General features: G+C 61.9%; 1 protein-coding gene across 1 annotated transcript in view; it reads left to right on the top strand.

The window, feature by feature from the left end:
* Positions 1-112: 112 nt before the first annotated feature.
* LOC147093004 (phosphofurin acidic cluster sorting protein 1-like) overlaps positions 113-15,291 on the top strand; it is a 28,504-nt gene continuing 13,325 nt past the window's right edge. The window contains exons 1-2 of the mRNA XM_085975767.1: positions 113-301; positions 15,181-15,268. Coding sequence (XP_085831893.1) covers positions 192-301; positions 15,181-15,268 — 198 coding nt within the window. The 5' untranslated portion in view covers positions 113-191. The remainder of the gene's footprint in view (positions 302-15,180; positions 15,269-15,291) is intronic.

The following is a 15,291-nucleotide window of genomic DNA, read 5'->3' as shown; positions in this document are numbered from 1 at the left end:
GTTTGTGGGAGCTTGCTGTGCACGCTGGGTGTGTAATTTGCACGCTCCTGTGTAATGTGCACGCTGGGTGTGTGTAATGTGCACGCTCCTGTGTAATGTGCACGCTGGATGTGTAATTTGCACGGCTCCTCCGCCAGGTTTCCGCTTCCTCTGCCTGCCTGGAGCCGGAACCAGCGCCTGGAGCCGCCGCCATGGCCGACAAGCCGCACCGCTCGGCGCCGGGCGCTGCCCCCAGACCCGTGCACATGAACCTGTTCGCCAGCTGGGACAGTGACCGCTCCTCGCCCAGCTGTGTGCCCAGGTGAGCGGACCCACCGGACCCGGACTGGGACTGGGACAGACCCGGGCCGGCAAACCAGCCTCAATCAGCCCTCCCTCTCTCTCCGTCTCCTTCCCCTTCTACGTCCTCTCTCTCCCCTTTCTCCTTCCTCTTCTCCTCTCTGTGTCTCTCTCTCCTTTCTCTTCCTCTTTCTCTCTTTCTCTCTCTCTCCTTTCTCTTCCCCTCTCTCTCCTTTCTCTTCCTCTTTTTCTCTCTCTCTCTCTCCCTCCCTCTTTCTCTCACTCTCTGTCTCTTTCTGTCTGTCTCTCTCCCCCCCTCTGCTCCTCCATCAGGGGCTAGACTCTTCAAAATTGTCCCTCCCCCCATGTTGCCCCCCTCGCGATGCAGCTCTCTGACCCCCCCCCCCCCGCCCCCCAACCCTGCTTTCTCCCCCAGGCCTTGCTCGGGGATGGGGTCCGATACTGGGATGTGCTGTAAACAGGGAGATTGTCGTCTTGCCTTTTGCCCAAACGTTGATTATTGAACGCCTGCAGTGGCTTGACGCGCGTGTCTTGTGTGCGCGCGCTTGCATGTGCGTGCGCGTGTTTGCATGTCTGCGTGTGGGGTTGGGGACGACGGTAGCCTGCGCCTCTAACTCGTGTCTGATGCCCTCTGTGATCAGAAGTGCCGTATTGTTGGCCTCTGAGTGTGTCACAGCCCAGCCCCCTCCCGCCCTCGCCGGACGTCCCATTCACACTCGGCCTCTTTCCGGCGGGGGGTGACCGGGCGGCGAGCGGGAGCGGGATCCCGGCCTGATTTCCCCATCCCTCACCCCGGGGGGACACTGAGGCTCGATGGAGCTTGGGATCTTCCTGCTCTGTGTGTGGGGCTCAGTACCGGATTGAGGAGAGTGCTCGGACAGAGTGTTGACTCTCAACAGATGCTCCATCGGTTTATATAAGCAACACCCCCAGCGAGCAGCACCTGACTGCAGAACCGTGTCACCGCATCGATCAAAGACTCGTTTCCTCACCTTGATTTCACTCGTTCTATATTTGTCCTGCCCAGCTGAAGCTTGAAGCCACACTGAGCGTTGAGGACACTCTGCGCAGTATTAACAGACCCCTGAGAGCCCGGCACCGTCTGACCACAACTGCTGCTTCCCATCGGTGTCACTTTAGCTCAGTGGGTCGCTCTCTCGCCTCTGAGTCAGCTGGTCGCAGGTTCGAGCCCCACTCCAGAGACTCGAGCCCCATAAACCAGGCCGACACGCCCCCGGTGCCAGTACTGAGGGAGCGCCGCATTGTCGGAGGGGCGGTACTGAGGGAGCGCCGCACTGTCGGAGGAGCAGTACTGAGGGAGCGCCGCACTGTCAGAGGGGCGGTACTGAGGGGGCGCCGCACTGTCGGAGGGGCGGTACTGAGGGAGCGCCGCACTGTCGGAGGGGCGGTACTGAGGGAGCGCCGCACTGTCGGAGGGGCGGTACTGAGGGAGCGGCGCACTGTCGGAGGGGCCGTACTGAGGGAGCACCGCACTGTCGGAGGGGCGGTACTGAGGGAGCGCCGCACTGTCGGAGGGGCGGTGCTGAGGGAGCGCCGCGCTGTCGGAGGTGCAGAACTGAGGGAGCGCCGCGCTGCCGGAGGTGCAGAACTGAGGGAGCGCCGCGCTGTCGGAGGTGCAGTACTGAGGGAGCACCGCACTGTCGGAGGGGCGGTACTGAGGGGGCGCCGCACTGTCGGAGGGGCAGTACTGAGGGAGCACCGCACTGTCGGAGGGGCGGTACTGAGGGGGCGCCGCACTGTCGGAGGGGCAGTACTGAGGGAGCGCCGCACCGTCGGAGGGGCAGTACTGAGGGAGTGTCGGAGGGGCGGTACTGAGGGAGCGCCGCACTGTCGGAGGGGCGGTACTGAGGGAGCGCCGCACTGTCGGAGGGGCGGTACTGAGGGAGCGCCGCACTGTCGGAGGTGCAGTACTGAGGGAGCGCCGCACTGTCGGAGATGCAGTACTGAGGGAGCGCCGCACTGTCGGAGGGGCAGTACTGAGGGAGCGCCGCACTGTCGGAGGGGCGGTACTGAGGGAGCGCCGCACTGTCGGAGGGGCGGTACTTAGGGAGCGCCGCACTGTCGGAGGGGCAGTACTGAGGGAGCGCCGCACTGTCGGAGGGGCAGTACTGAGGGAGCGCCGCACTCAGTCGCTCACTTGCATTTATATAGCGCCTTTAACGTAGTAAAACGTCCCAAGGCGCTTCACAGGAGCGATTATCAAACTGAATTTGACACCGAGCCACATAAGGAGCTATTAGGACAGGCGACCAAAAGCTGGGTCAAAGAGCGTTTTAAACGAGGAGAGAGAGGCAGAGAGGTTTAGGGAGGGAATTCCAGAGCTCGGGGCCCAGGCGGCTGAAGGCACGGCCGCCAATGGTGGAGCGATGGAAATTGGGGGATGCTCAAGAGGCCAGAATTGGAGGAGCGCAGAGATCTCGGAGGGTTGTAGGGCTGGAGGAGGTTACAGAGATAGGGAGGGTTGTAGGGCTGGAGGAGGTTACAGAGATAGGGAGGGTTGTAGGGGCTGGAGGAGGTTACAGAGATAGGGAGGGTTGTGGGGGCTGGAGGAGGTTACAGAGATAGGGAGGGTTGTAGGGCTGGAGGAGGTTACAGAGATAGGGAGGGTTGTTGGGGCTGGAGGAGGTTACAGAGATAGGGAGGGTTGTAGGGCTGGAGGAGGTTACAGAGATAGGGAGGGTTGTAGGTGCTGGAGGAGGTTACAGAGATAGGGAGGGTTGTGGGGGCTGGAGGAGGTTACAGAGATAGGGAGGGTTGTAGGGCTGGAGGAGGTTACAGAGATAGGGTTGTGGGGGCTGGAGGAGGTTACAGAGATCGGGAGGGTTGTAGGGCTGGAGGAGGTTACAGAGATAGGGAGGGTTGTGGGGGCTGGAGGAGGTTACAGAGATAGGGAGGGTTGTGGGGGCTGGAGGAGGTTACAGAGATAGGGAGGGTTGGAGGGGCTGGAGGAGGTTACAGAGATAGGGAGGTGTGTAGGGGCTGGAGGAGGTTACAGAGATAGGGAGGGTTGTAGGGGCTGGAGGAGGTTACAGAGATAGGGAGGGTTGGAGGGGCTGGAGGAGGTTACAGAGATAGGGAGGGTTGTAGGGGGCTGGAGGAGGTTACAGAGATAGGGAGGGTTGGAGGGGCTGGAGGTTGTTACAGAGATAGGGAGGGTTGTAGGGGCTGGAGGAGGTTACAGTGATAGGGAGGGTTGTAGGGGCTGGAGGAGGTTACAGAGATAGGGAGGGTTGTAGGGGCTGGAGGAGGTTACAGAGATAGGGAGGGGGGTGATTAGTGAGTTGGTTGATGAGTGTTGGCAGGATATTGGACTGCAAGGGGCATCACTGTTGAGCTCCATCCTATCTTCCTCCCGATGACCCCGCACATTTTCCGCCCGGCCTCACTGGACACTGATCAAGAGCAGGAATCCGAGCTCTATTTCCCCCCCACACCCCACTCCCAGCCAGGGGTCCTGAGGCCAGCACCTCCCGCCCCCCCCCCCCCCTTGCCCCCGGTCGCCACGGCTGAGATACACTAACCTGGGCCCTTCATACTTTGTGGGGCTCAGTACCACGCTGGGTGAGGATCAGCTGCGATGGCACAGGCCGGGGATGGAGCCTGGGCCTTTCCTGATCCGTGTGCGGGGCTCGGTACCACACTAGGCGGTGCATTTACGCACTGAGGAGGAGAGGGGTGGGGGAGAATCCCTCCGCGAAACTCCGCGGAATGCGTGTGGATGGTTTTATGGCATTTTACACTTTTGGGTGGGTGGGGGGGTGGAATGATGCGCCATGTGGCCAAATATCCGCCACCGACGCTCTCTCTTGAGGCCTGCCCCTCCCCATGCTGAACAGCCCGACCACCGGAGGGTGTCTAGGGCGATGGGGGAAAGGGCTGTACGCGGGCGGGTGGGTGGGGGGTGGTGGTGCTCGCTGGGGAATTGCGAGCAATTCGACCTTGGGGGGCGGGCGAGAGATATCAATCTACCCTTTGGAAGTCTCATCATGCCCCGAGGGTGTTTAGCTTTATTTACTGAATGAAAGTCAAATGTTGTAACTAACGGTGGAGAAGGGACGCAGGGAGGGGGAGGGGCTTGTTGTTGTTGTGACAGATCTTGATGTCTGGATGCTTTCGCGCGCTCTGTTAACTTCCTCCCCCCCCCTGCGCAGCCCGACTCACTGAGACCTGAGGTTTTGCTTCGCTTCCTGTGGGTGTCTTGTGTCTGTGTCGGAACCGGTCACGCACACAAGGGGCTGGTCGACTTGCGATCTGACCTGCCCTCCCTCCGCCCCCTCCCTGACTGACGGTACACTCCCCAGGCCCCAGCTATCAGCTAATCTTCCTGTTGACAATTGGGTCGGCGGCCTGTATCCCAGCATTCCCTGCTTGCTCCTGGCCCGCGTCCAGTCCAGCTGTCCCCTTTTTTGTAGAAAGTTTATAAAACCGTTCTGCTGCAGTTACACAGCGAGAGGTTCTGTCAACAACTTTCTCCACTTGCTGCCAAACACCCTCTGAAGCTGGCCCCCGGGTGTGTGTGCGCGGCTCATCCCCGGGGTTTCTAGTTCCCCGTCAGACGCCCCCAAACTCGACCTGGGTGTGTGTCTGAGTCTGTCGAATCGGAGACCGTGTCTCTGACACACATCCAGCACCAAAGGAGCATCTGGTTGGGGTTTCCGTATCTTTGCCCGAAGAGTGTGAGGCAGTGGGAGGATTTGCGGGCAGTCTGTCAGGCCGCCTGGTGAATGGTCCTTCCATGGTCGTGACCCCCCTTCACCCCAGCCCTTCTCTGTGGCTCAGTGGGTAGCACTCTCTCTCTCTCTCTCTCCCTCTCCTCTCTGAGTCAGAAGGTCGTGAGTTCGAGGCCGACTCCAGAGACTTGAGCCCCATAATCCAGACCAACACTCCTGGAGGGGCAGTACTGAGGGAGCGCCGCACTGTCGGAGGGGCAGTACTGAGGGAGCGCCGCACTGTCGGAGGGGCAGTCCTGAGGGAGCGCCGCACTGTCGGAGGGGCAGTACTGAGGGAGCGCCGCACTGTCGGAGGGGCAGTACCGAGGGAGTGCCGCACTGTCGAAGGGGCAGTACTGAGGGAGCGCCGCACTGTCGGAGGTGCAATACTGAGGGAGCGCCGCACTGTCGGAGGGGCAGTACTGAGGGAGCGCCGCACTGTCGGAGGTGCAATACTGAGGGAGCGCCGCACTGTCGGAGGGGCAGTACTGAGGGGGGGCAGTACTGAGGGAGAGCCACACTGTCGGAGGGACAGTACTGAGGGAGCACCGCACTGTCGGAGGGACAGTACTGAGGGAGTGCCGCACTGTCGGAGGGGCAGTACTGAGGGAGCGCCGCACTGTCGGAGGTGCAGTACTGAGGGAGCGCCGCACTGTCGGAGGCGCCGTCTTTCAGATGAGATGTTAAACCGAGGCCCCATCTGCTCTCCAGATGGATGTAAAAGATCCCACGGCCACTATTGGAAGAATAGCAGGGGAGTTCTCCCCGGTGTCCTGGGGCCAATATCACTAAAACAGATGATCTGGTCATTATCACATTGCTGTTTGTGGGAGCTTGCTGTGCGCAAATTGGCTGCCGCGTTTCCTACATTACAACAGTGACCACACTTGAAATAAAAAGTACTTCATTGGCTGTGAAGCGCTTTGGGACGTCCTGAGATGGTGAAAGGCGGGAGAAATGGGAGTCTTCTTTATGGGGGGGGTTAATCCTACACAGAGTGGTGGGTGTGGGGCTTATGGGCTCCATCCACCCATACAGCAAGGGGGGGGTTCAGCCACTCCCACCACACACCAGGGTCCCTCCGGATGCCGACCCGGAATTCTGAGCCAGACTGTCTGGAGCGGGGTTCTAACCCGGCATCCTCTGACTCCGAGGCGGGAATGTTACTGCTCGGCCAGAGGCTGGCTGGGGTGTTGGGTTCGAGGTGGGGGAGCGGGGAAATCTCCCGCTCGCCAGTGGGATCCTGTCGCCCCCTGTTGTGGACACTGGGGGGGGTGTGGGGGCAGAATTGGGTCTAGTCTCTGGTACCCACATGGTCAACCTGTCGGCCGAGACTGACTGTCGGGGCTCATGTGTAAGGGGGAGAGAGTTGGGGGCGAAGTCCTCCGTAACCAGGCCAGCAGATAGTGCCGCCAGCCAAGGCCCCCCCCTCCCCCCCCGGCGGTAAACCAGGGGGTCCACCACTCCGGGTATCGAGGGCTCACCAGCGCTGGATTTCCCGGCTCGACCCAGAGTTCGAGTGAAAACTGCTTCATTCTTCAGCTCAACAGCACGGCCCTGGGAGGGGAGCGGAAGAACTGGCAGCGGGGAAGTGACAGACTGCTTGTAAACAGGCTGTTGTTATGTTAGAATAGAAACCCAGCTCTGTGTGGGACACACTGCTCTGCTGGAGAGAGATTGAGAGAGAGAAAAAGAGAGAGAGGGAGATGGAGACAGAGAGAGAGAGAGAGACGGAGGGAGACGGAGGGAGGGAGAGGGAGACGGGAGAGGGGGAGGGAGAGGGAGACGGAGAGGGAGAGGGAGGGAGAGGGAGAGGGAGGAGGGAGGGGGGAGAGGGAGGAGGGAGGAGGGAGAGGGAGGAGGGAGAGGGGGAGGGAGAGGGAGACGGAGAGGGAGAGGGAGAGGGAGGGAGAGGGAGAGGGAGGGGGAGGGAGACGGAGGGAGAGGGAGGGGGAGAGGGAGACGGAGGGAGCGGGAGACGGAGGGAGAGGGAGACGGAGGGAGAGAGACGGAGGGAGACACAGAGAGAGAGAGGGAGACAGAGAGAGGGAGAGGGAGACAGGGAGAGGGAGAGGGAGACAGGGAGAGGGAGACAGAGAGAGGGAGAGGGAGACAGAGAGAGGGAGAGGGAGACAGAGAGGGAGACGGAGAGGGAGAGGGAGACAGGGAGACGGGGAGAGGGAGACGGGGAGAGGGAGACGGGGAGAGGGAGAGGGAGACAGAGAGAGGGAGACAGAGAGAGGGAGACAGAGAGGGAGAGGGAGACAGAGAGAGGGAGAGGGAGACAGAGAGAGGGAGAGGGAGACAGAGAGGGAGAGGGAGACAGATAGAGGGAGAGGGAGACAGATAGAGGGAGAGGGAGACAGATAGAGGGAGAGGGAGACAGAGAGAGGGAGAGGGAGACAGAGAGAGGGAGAGGGAGACAGAGAGAGGGAGAGGGAGACAGAGAGAGGGAGAGGGAGACAGAGAGGGAGAGGGAGACAGATAGAGGGAGAGGGAGACAGATAGAGGGAGAGGGAGACAGAGAGAGGGAGAGGGAGACAGAGAGGGAGAGGGAGACAGATAGAGGGAGAGGGAGACAGATAGAAGGAGAGGGAGACAGAGGGAGACAGAGGGAGACAGAGAGAGGGAGAGAGAGACAGAGACAGAGAGAGGGAGAGGGAGACAGATAGAGGGAGAGGGAGACAGAGAGGGAGAGGGAGACAGAGAGAGGGAGAGGGAGACAGAGAGGGAGACAGAGAGGGAGAGGGAGACGGATAGAGGGAGAGGGAGACAGATAGAAGGAGAGGGAGACAGAGGGAGACAGAGAGAGGGAGAGAGAGACAGAGACAGAGAGAGGGAGAGGGAGACAGAGAGAGGGAGAGGGAGACAGAGAGAGGGAGACGGAGACAGAGACAGAGAGAGGGAGAGGGAGACAGAGACAGAGAGAGGGAGACAGAGACAGAGAGAGGGAGACAGAGAGGAGAGGGAGACAGAGACAGAGAGAGGAGACAGAGAGAGGGAGACAGAGAGAGGGAGAGGGAGACAGAGAGGGAGAGGGAGACAGACAGAGAGGGAGAGGGAGACAGAGAGAGGGAGAGGAGACAGAGGGGAGAGGGAGAAGAGAGGGAGACGGAGGAGAGGGAGGGATGAGAGAGAGAGACAGAGGGAGAGGGAGAGACGGAGACGGAGGGAGGGAGAGAGGGAGACGGAGAGAGGGAGAGACAGAGAGGAGAGACAGAGAGGGAGAGACAGAGAGAGAGAGACAGAGAGAGAGAGACAGAGAGAGAGGAGCGAGGGAGACGGAGCGAAGGAGGGAGAGGGAGAGGGAGGGAGAGGGAGAGGGAGGAGGAGAGGGAGAGGGAGAGGGAGAGGGGAGGGAGGGAGACGGGGGAGAGGGAGAGGGAGAGGGAGAGGGAGGGTGAGGGAGACGGAGGGAGAGGGAGGGGAGAGGGAGACGGAGGGAGCGGGAGACGGAGGAGAGGGAGACGGAGGGAGAGAGACGGAGGGAGACCAGAGAGAGAGAGGGAGACAGAGAGAGGAGAGGGAGACAGGGAGAGGGAGACAGAGAGAGGGAGAGGGAGACAGAGAGAGGGAGAGGGAGACAGAGAGAGGGAGACGGAGAGGGAGAGGGAGACAGGGAGACGGGGAGAGGGAGACGGGGAGAGGGAGACGGGGAGAGGGAGAGGGAGACAGAGAGAGGGAGGACAGAGAGAGGGAGACAGAGAGGGAGAGGGAGACAGAGAGAGGGGAGAGGGAGACAGAGAGGGGAGGGGACAGAGAGGGAGAGGGAGACAGATAGAGGAGAGGGAGACAGATAGAGGGAGAGGGAGACAGATGAGAGGGAGAGGGAGACAGAGAGAGGGAGAGGGAGACAGAGAGAGGGAGAGGGAGACAGAGAGAGGGAGAGGGAGACAGAGAGAGGAGAGGAGACAGAGAGAGGAGAGGGAGACAGAGAGGGAGAGGGGAGACAGAGAGGGAGAGGGAGACAGATAGAGGAGAGGGAGACAGATAGAGGGAGAGGAGACAGAGAGAGGGAGAGGGAGACAGATAGAGGGAGAGGGAGACAGATAGAGGGAGAGGGAGACAGATAGAAGGGAGGGAGACAGATAGAGGGAGAGGGAGACAGATAGAAGGAGAGGGAGACAGAGAGAGGGAGAGAGAGACAGAGACAGAGAGAGGGAGAGGGAGACAGATAGAGGGAGAGGGAGACAGAGAGGGAGAGGGAGACAGAGAGGGAGAGGGAGACAGAGAGAGGGAGAGGGAGACAGAGAGAGGGAGACAGAGAGGGAGAGGGAGACAGATAGAGGGAGAGGGAGACAGATAGAAGGAGAGGGAGACAGAGGGAGACAGAGAGAGGGAGAGAGAGACAGAGACAGAGAGAGGGAGAGGGAGACAGAGAGAGGGAGAGGGAGACAGAGAGAGGGAGACGGAGACAGAGACAGAGAGAGGGAGAGGGAGACAGAGACAGAGAGAGGGAGACAGAGACAGAGAGAGGGAGACAGAGAGGGAGAGGGAGACAGAGACAGAGAGAGGGAGACAGAGAGAGGGAGACAGAGAGAGGGAGACAGAGAGAGGGAGAGGGAGACAGAGAGGGAGAGGGAGACAGACAGAGAGGGAGAGGGAGACAGAGAGAGGGAGAGGGAGACAGAGGGAGAGGGAGACAGAGAGGGAGACGGAGGAGAGGGAGGGATGAGAGAGAGAGACAGAGGGAGAGGGAGAGACGGAGACGGAGAGGGAGGGAGAGAGGGAGACGGAGCGAAGGAGACGGAGAGAGGGAGAGACAGAGAGGGAGAGACAGAGAGGGAGAGACAGAGAGAGAGAGACAGAGAGAGAGAGACAGAGAGAGAGGGAGCGAGGGAGACGGAGCGAAGGAGGGAGAGGGAGACAGAGAGAGGGAGACAGAGAGAGGGAGACGGGGAGAGGGGGAGAGAGGGAGACGGGGAGAGGGGGAGAGAGGGAGACGGGGAGAGAGGGAGACGGAGGAGAGAGGGAGACGGAGGAGAGAGGAGACGGAGGAGAGAGGGAGAGAGGGAGACGGAGAGGGAGACGGAGCGAGAGGGAGGGAGGGAGAGACGGAGTGAGAGACGGAGAGAGGGAGCGAGGGAGACGGAGGGAGAGAGAGACGGAGAGAGGGAGCGAGGGAGACGGAGGGAGAGGGAGACGGAGGGGGAGGGGGAGGGACGGAGAGAGAGGGAGGGAGGGAGGGGGAGGGAGAGGGGGGGAGGGGGAGAGAGAGAGAAGGCCCAGGCTGCTCTTTGCTGGTCGATGCTGGATGTGGTGCAATAACTCTCAGCTGTTGAACCACTTCCTCCTGAAGTCACTGGCCCTCCCCAGCTCCTTCCTCCCCTCCCACTACCGATAATCACATCGCACAGCAGGGGAGAGATAATACTTTCCCTCACACTGGTAACTATCAAACTGTAAAAAGGCAGACATTGCAGCTGCATCTATACACATCACCATCCTTCCGCCAACAGAAAGCATGAGTCTCTCTCCCTCTGTCTCACACTCTCTGCCTCTCTCTCCCTCGCTCTCTCTCTCACGCACACTCTCGCTCGCTCTGTCTCTCGCTCGCTCGCTCTCTGTCTCTCGCTCGCTCGCTCTCTGTCTCTCGCTCGCTCGCTCTCTGTCTCTCGCTCGCTCGCTCTCTGTCTCTCGCTCGCTCGCTCTCTGTCTCTCGCTCGCTCGCTCTCTGTCTCTCGCTCGCTCGCTCTCTGTCGCTCGCTCGCTCTCTGTCGCTCGCTCGCTCTCTGTCTCTCCGTCCCTCGCTCGCCGCCCCCTCGCTCGCCGCCCCCTTCGCTCGCCGCCCCCTCGCTCGCGCTCTCTGTCGCTCGCTCGCTCTCTGTCGCTCGCTCTCTCTCTCTCTCTGTCGCTCGCTCTCTCTCTCTCTCTGTCGCTCGCTCTCTCTGTCGCTCACTCTCACTCTGTCGCTCGCTCTCTCTCTCTCTGTCGCTCGCTCTCTCTCTGTCGCTCGCTCTCTCTCTGTCGCTCGCTCGCTCTCTCTCTGTCGCTCGCTCTCTCTCTGTCGCTCGCTCGCTCTCTCTCTGTCGCTCGCTCGCTCTCTCTCTGTCGCTCGCTCTCTCTCTGTCGCTCGCTCGCTCTCTCTCTCTCTCTCTCTGTCGCTCTCTCTCTCTCTCTCTGTGTCGCTCTGTCGCTCGCTCTCTGTCGCTCGCTCTCTGTCGCTCGCTCTCTCTCGCTCGCTCTCTCTCGCTCGCTCTCTCTCGCTCGCTCTCTCTCGCTCGCTCTCTCTCTGTCGCTCGCTCTCTGTCGCTCGCTCTCTATCTCTCCCCACCCCCCCCCACCCCCAACTCCCCCTGGAGGTTATGGGGAGCAGCAAGGGGTTGGTGTCGCCTACAAGATGTCTTCACACCAGATTCTTCACTTGTTTTGACCAAGTTTACTCCCCATCCACTGGTGGTATCAGCCATGGCTCCACTCCCGGGACTCGAGCTCCATAATCCAGGCTGACGCTCCCAGTGCCAGTACTGAGGGAGCGCCGCACTGTCAGAGGGGCAGTAGTGCAGCGCTCCCTCACTGTCGGAGGGGCAGTACTGAGGGAACGCTGCACAGTTGGAGGGGCAGTACTGAGGGAGCGCCGCACTGTCGGAGGGGCAGTACTGAGGGAGCGCCGCACTGTCGGAGGGGCAGTACTGAGGGTGAGGGAGTGCCGCACTGTCGGAAGGGCAGTACTGAGGGAGCGCCGCACTGTCGGAGGAGCAGTACTGAGGGAGCGCTGCACTGTCGGAGGGGCAGTACTGAGGGTGCACCGCACTGTTGGAGGGGCAGTAGTACAGCGCTCCCTCACTGTCGGAGGGGCAGTACTGAGGGAGCGCCGCACTGTCGGAGGGGCAGTACTGAGGGAGCGCCGCACTGTCGGAGGGGCAGTACTGAGGGAGCGCCGCACTGTCGGAGGGGCAGTACTGAGGGAGCGCCACACTGTCGGAGGGGCAGTACTGAGGGAGCGCCGCACTGTCGGAGGGGCAGTACTGAGGGAGCGCCGCACTGTCGGAGGGGCAGTACAGAGGGAGCGCCGCACTGTCGGAGGGGCAGTACTGAGGGGGGGGCAGTACTGAGGGAGCGCTGCACTGTCGGAGGGGCGGTACTGAGGGCGCACCGCACTGTTGGAGGGGCAGTAGTGCAGCGCTCCCTCACTGTCGGAGGGGCAGTACTGAGGGAGCGCCGCACTGTCGGAGGGGCAGTACTGAGGGAGCACCGCACTGTCGGAGGGGCAGTACTGAGGGAGCGCCGCACTGTCGGAGGGGCAGTACTGAGGGAGCGCCGCACTGTCGGAGGGGCAGTACTGAGGGAGCGCCGCACTGTCGGAGGGGCAGTACTGAGGGAGCGCCGCACTGTCGGAGGGGCAGTACTGAGGGAGCGCCGCACTGTCCGAGGGGCAGTATTGAGGGAGCGCCGCACTGTTGGAGGGGCAGTACTGAGGGAGCGCCGCACTGTCGGAGGGGCAGTACTGAGGGAGCGCCGCACTGTCGGAGGGGCAGTACTGAGGGAGCACCGCACTGTCGGAGGGGCAGTACTGAGGGAGCGCCGCACTGTCGGAGTGGCAGTACTGAGGGAACGCTGCACTGTCGGAGGGGCAGTACTGAGGGAGCGCCGCACTGTCGGAGGGGCAGTACTGAGGGAGCGCCGCACTGTCGGAGGGGCAGTACAGAGGGAGCGTCGCACTGTCGGAGGGGCAGTACTGAGGGAGCGCTGCACTGTCGGAGGGGCGGTACTGAGGGCGCACCGCACTGTTGGAGGGGCAGTAGTGCAGCGCTCCCTCACTGTCGGAGGGGCAGTACTGAGGGAGCGCCGCACTGTCGGAGGGGCAGTACTGAGGGAGCGCCGCACTGTCGGAGGGGCAGTACTGAGGGAGCGCCGCACTGTCAGAGGGGCAGTATTGAGGGAGCGCCGCACTGTCGGAGGGGCAGTACTGAGGGAGCACCGCACTGTCGGAGGGGCAGTACTGAGGGAGCGCCGCACTGTCGGAGTGGCAGTACTGAGGGAACGCTGCACTGTCGGAGGGGCAGTGCTGAGGGAGCGCCGCACTGTCGGAGGGGCAGTACTGAGGGAGCGCCGCACTGTCGGAGGGGCAGTACTGAGGGAGCGCCGCACTGTCGGAGGGGCAGTACTGAGGGAGCGCCTCACTGTCGGAGGGCCAGTACTGAGGGAGCGCCGCACTGTCGGAGGGGCAGTACTGAGGGAGCGCAGCAACGTCGGAGGGGCAGTACTGAGGGAACGCTGCATTGTCGGAGGCGCAATGCTGAGGGAGCGCCGCTCTGTCAGAGGGGCAGTACTGAGGGTGAGGGAGTGCCGCACTGTCGGAGGGGCAGTACTGAGGGAGCGCCACACTGTCGGAGGGGCAGTACTGAGGGAGCGCCGCACTGTCGGAGGGGCAGTACTGAGGGAGCGCCGCACTGTCGGAGGGGCAGTACAGAGGGAGCGCCGCACTGTCGGAGGGGCAGTACTGAGGGAGCGCCGCACTGTCGGAGGGGCAGTACTGAGGGAGCGCCACACTGTCGGAGGGGCAGTACTGAGGGAGCGCCGCACTGTCGGAGGGGCAGTACTGAGGGAGCGCCGCACTGTCGGAGGGGCGGTACTGAGGGCGCACCGCACTGTTGGAGGGGCAGTAGTGCAGCGCTCCCTCACTGTCGGAGGGGCAGTACTGAGGGAGCGTCGCACTGTCGGAGGGGCAGTACAGAGGGAGTGTCGCACTGTCGGAGGGGCAGTACTGAGGGAGTGTCGGAGGGGCAGTGCTGAGGGAACACTGCATTGTCGGAGGGGCAGTACTGAGGGAGCGCCGCACTGTCGGAGGGGCAGTACTGAGGGAGCGCCGCACTGTCGGAGGGGCAGTAGTGCAGTGCTCCCTCACTGTCGGAGGGGCAGTACTGAGGGAACGCTGCACAGTTGGAGGGGCAGTACTGAGGGAGCGCCGCACTGTCGGAGAGGCAGTACTGAGGGAGCGCCGCACTGTCGGAGGGGCAGTACAGAGGGAGTGTCGCACTGTCGCAGGGGCAGTACTGAGGGAGTGCCGCACTGTCGGAGGGGCAGTGCTGAGGGAACGCTGCATTGTCGGAGGGGTAGATCTGAGGGAGTGCTGCACTGTCGGAGGGGCAGTACTGAGGGAGCGCCGCACTGTCGGAGGGGCAGTACTGAGGGAGCGCCGCACTGTCGGAGGGGCAGTAGTGCAGTGCTCCCTCACTGTCGGAGGGGCAGTACTGAGGGAACGCTGCACAGTTGGAGGGGCAGTACTGAGGGAGCGCCGCACTGTCGGAGAGGCAGTACTGAGGGAGCGCCGCACTGTCGGAGGGGCAGTACTGAGGGAGCGCCGCACTGTCGGAGAGGCAGTACTGAGGTAGCGCCGCACTGTCGGAGGGGCAGTACAGAGGGAGCGTCGCACCGTCGGAGGGGCAGTACTGAGGGAGCGCAGTACTGAGGGAGCGCCGCACTGTCGGAGGGGCAGTGCTGAGGGAACGCTGCATTGTCGGAGGGGCAGTGCTGAGGGAGCGCCGCACTGTCAGAGGGGCAGTACTGAGGGTGAGGGAGTGCCGCACTGTCGGAGGGGCATTACTGAGGGAGCGCCGCATTGTCGGAGGGGCAGTACTGAGGGAGCGCTGCACTGTCGGAGGGGCAGTACTGAGGGAGCGCCGCACTGTCAGAGGGGCAGTACTGTGGGAGCGCCGCACTGTCGGAGGGGCAGTACTGAGGGAGCGCCGCACCGTCGGAGGAGCAGTACTGAGGGAGCGCCGCACCGTCGGAGGAGCAGTACTGAGGGAGCGCCGCACCGTCGGAGGGGCAGTACTGAGGGAGCGCCGCACTGTCGGAGGTGCCGTCTTTCAGATGAGACGTTAAACCGAGGCCCCGTCTGCCCCCTCAGGTGGATGTAAAAGATCCCACGGCCACTATTTTGAAGAAGAGCAGGGGAGTTCTCCCCGGTGTCCTAGGGCCAATATTTATCCCTCAACCAACATGAACAGAACAGATGATCTGATTATTATCACATTGCTGCTTGTGGGAGCTTGCTGAGCGCAAACTGCCTGCTACGTTTCCCACATTGCAACACTTCAAAAAGTAAAATGCTTTGTGACGTCCTGATGTGGTGAAAGGTGCTGTATAAATGGGAGTCTCTCTCTGGCCACTGGCCTCACCCTCTCGCTCTCTCTCCCCCCGGCAGGTTATTCAGTCTAACGTTGAAGAAGCTTCTGGTGTTGAAGGAGTTGGACAAGGACCTCAGCTCCGTGGTGATTGCGGTCAAACTGCAGGTGAGAATTGGGGGGTCAATCGA

Source organism: Somniosus microcephalus, unplaced genomic scaffold (genome assembly GCF_052327205.1).
Source record: "Somniosus microcephalus isolate GS21.2 unplaced genomic scaffold, FLI_Smic_1.0 unresolved_chr2, whole genome shotgun sequence".
Classification (NCBI taxonomy): Eukaryota; Metazoa; Chordata; class Chondrichthyes; order Squaliformes; family Somniosidae; genus Somniosus; species Somniosus microcephalus.
This window is presented reverse-complemented; position numbering and strand designations above follow the sequence as displayed.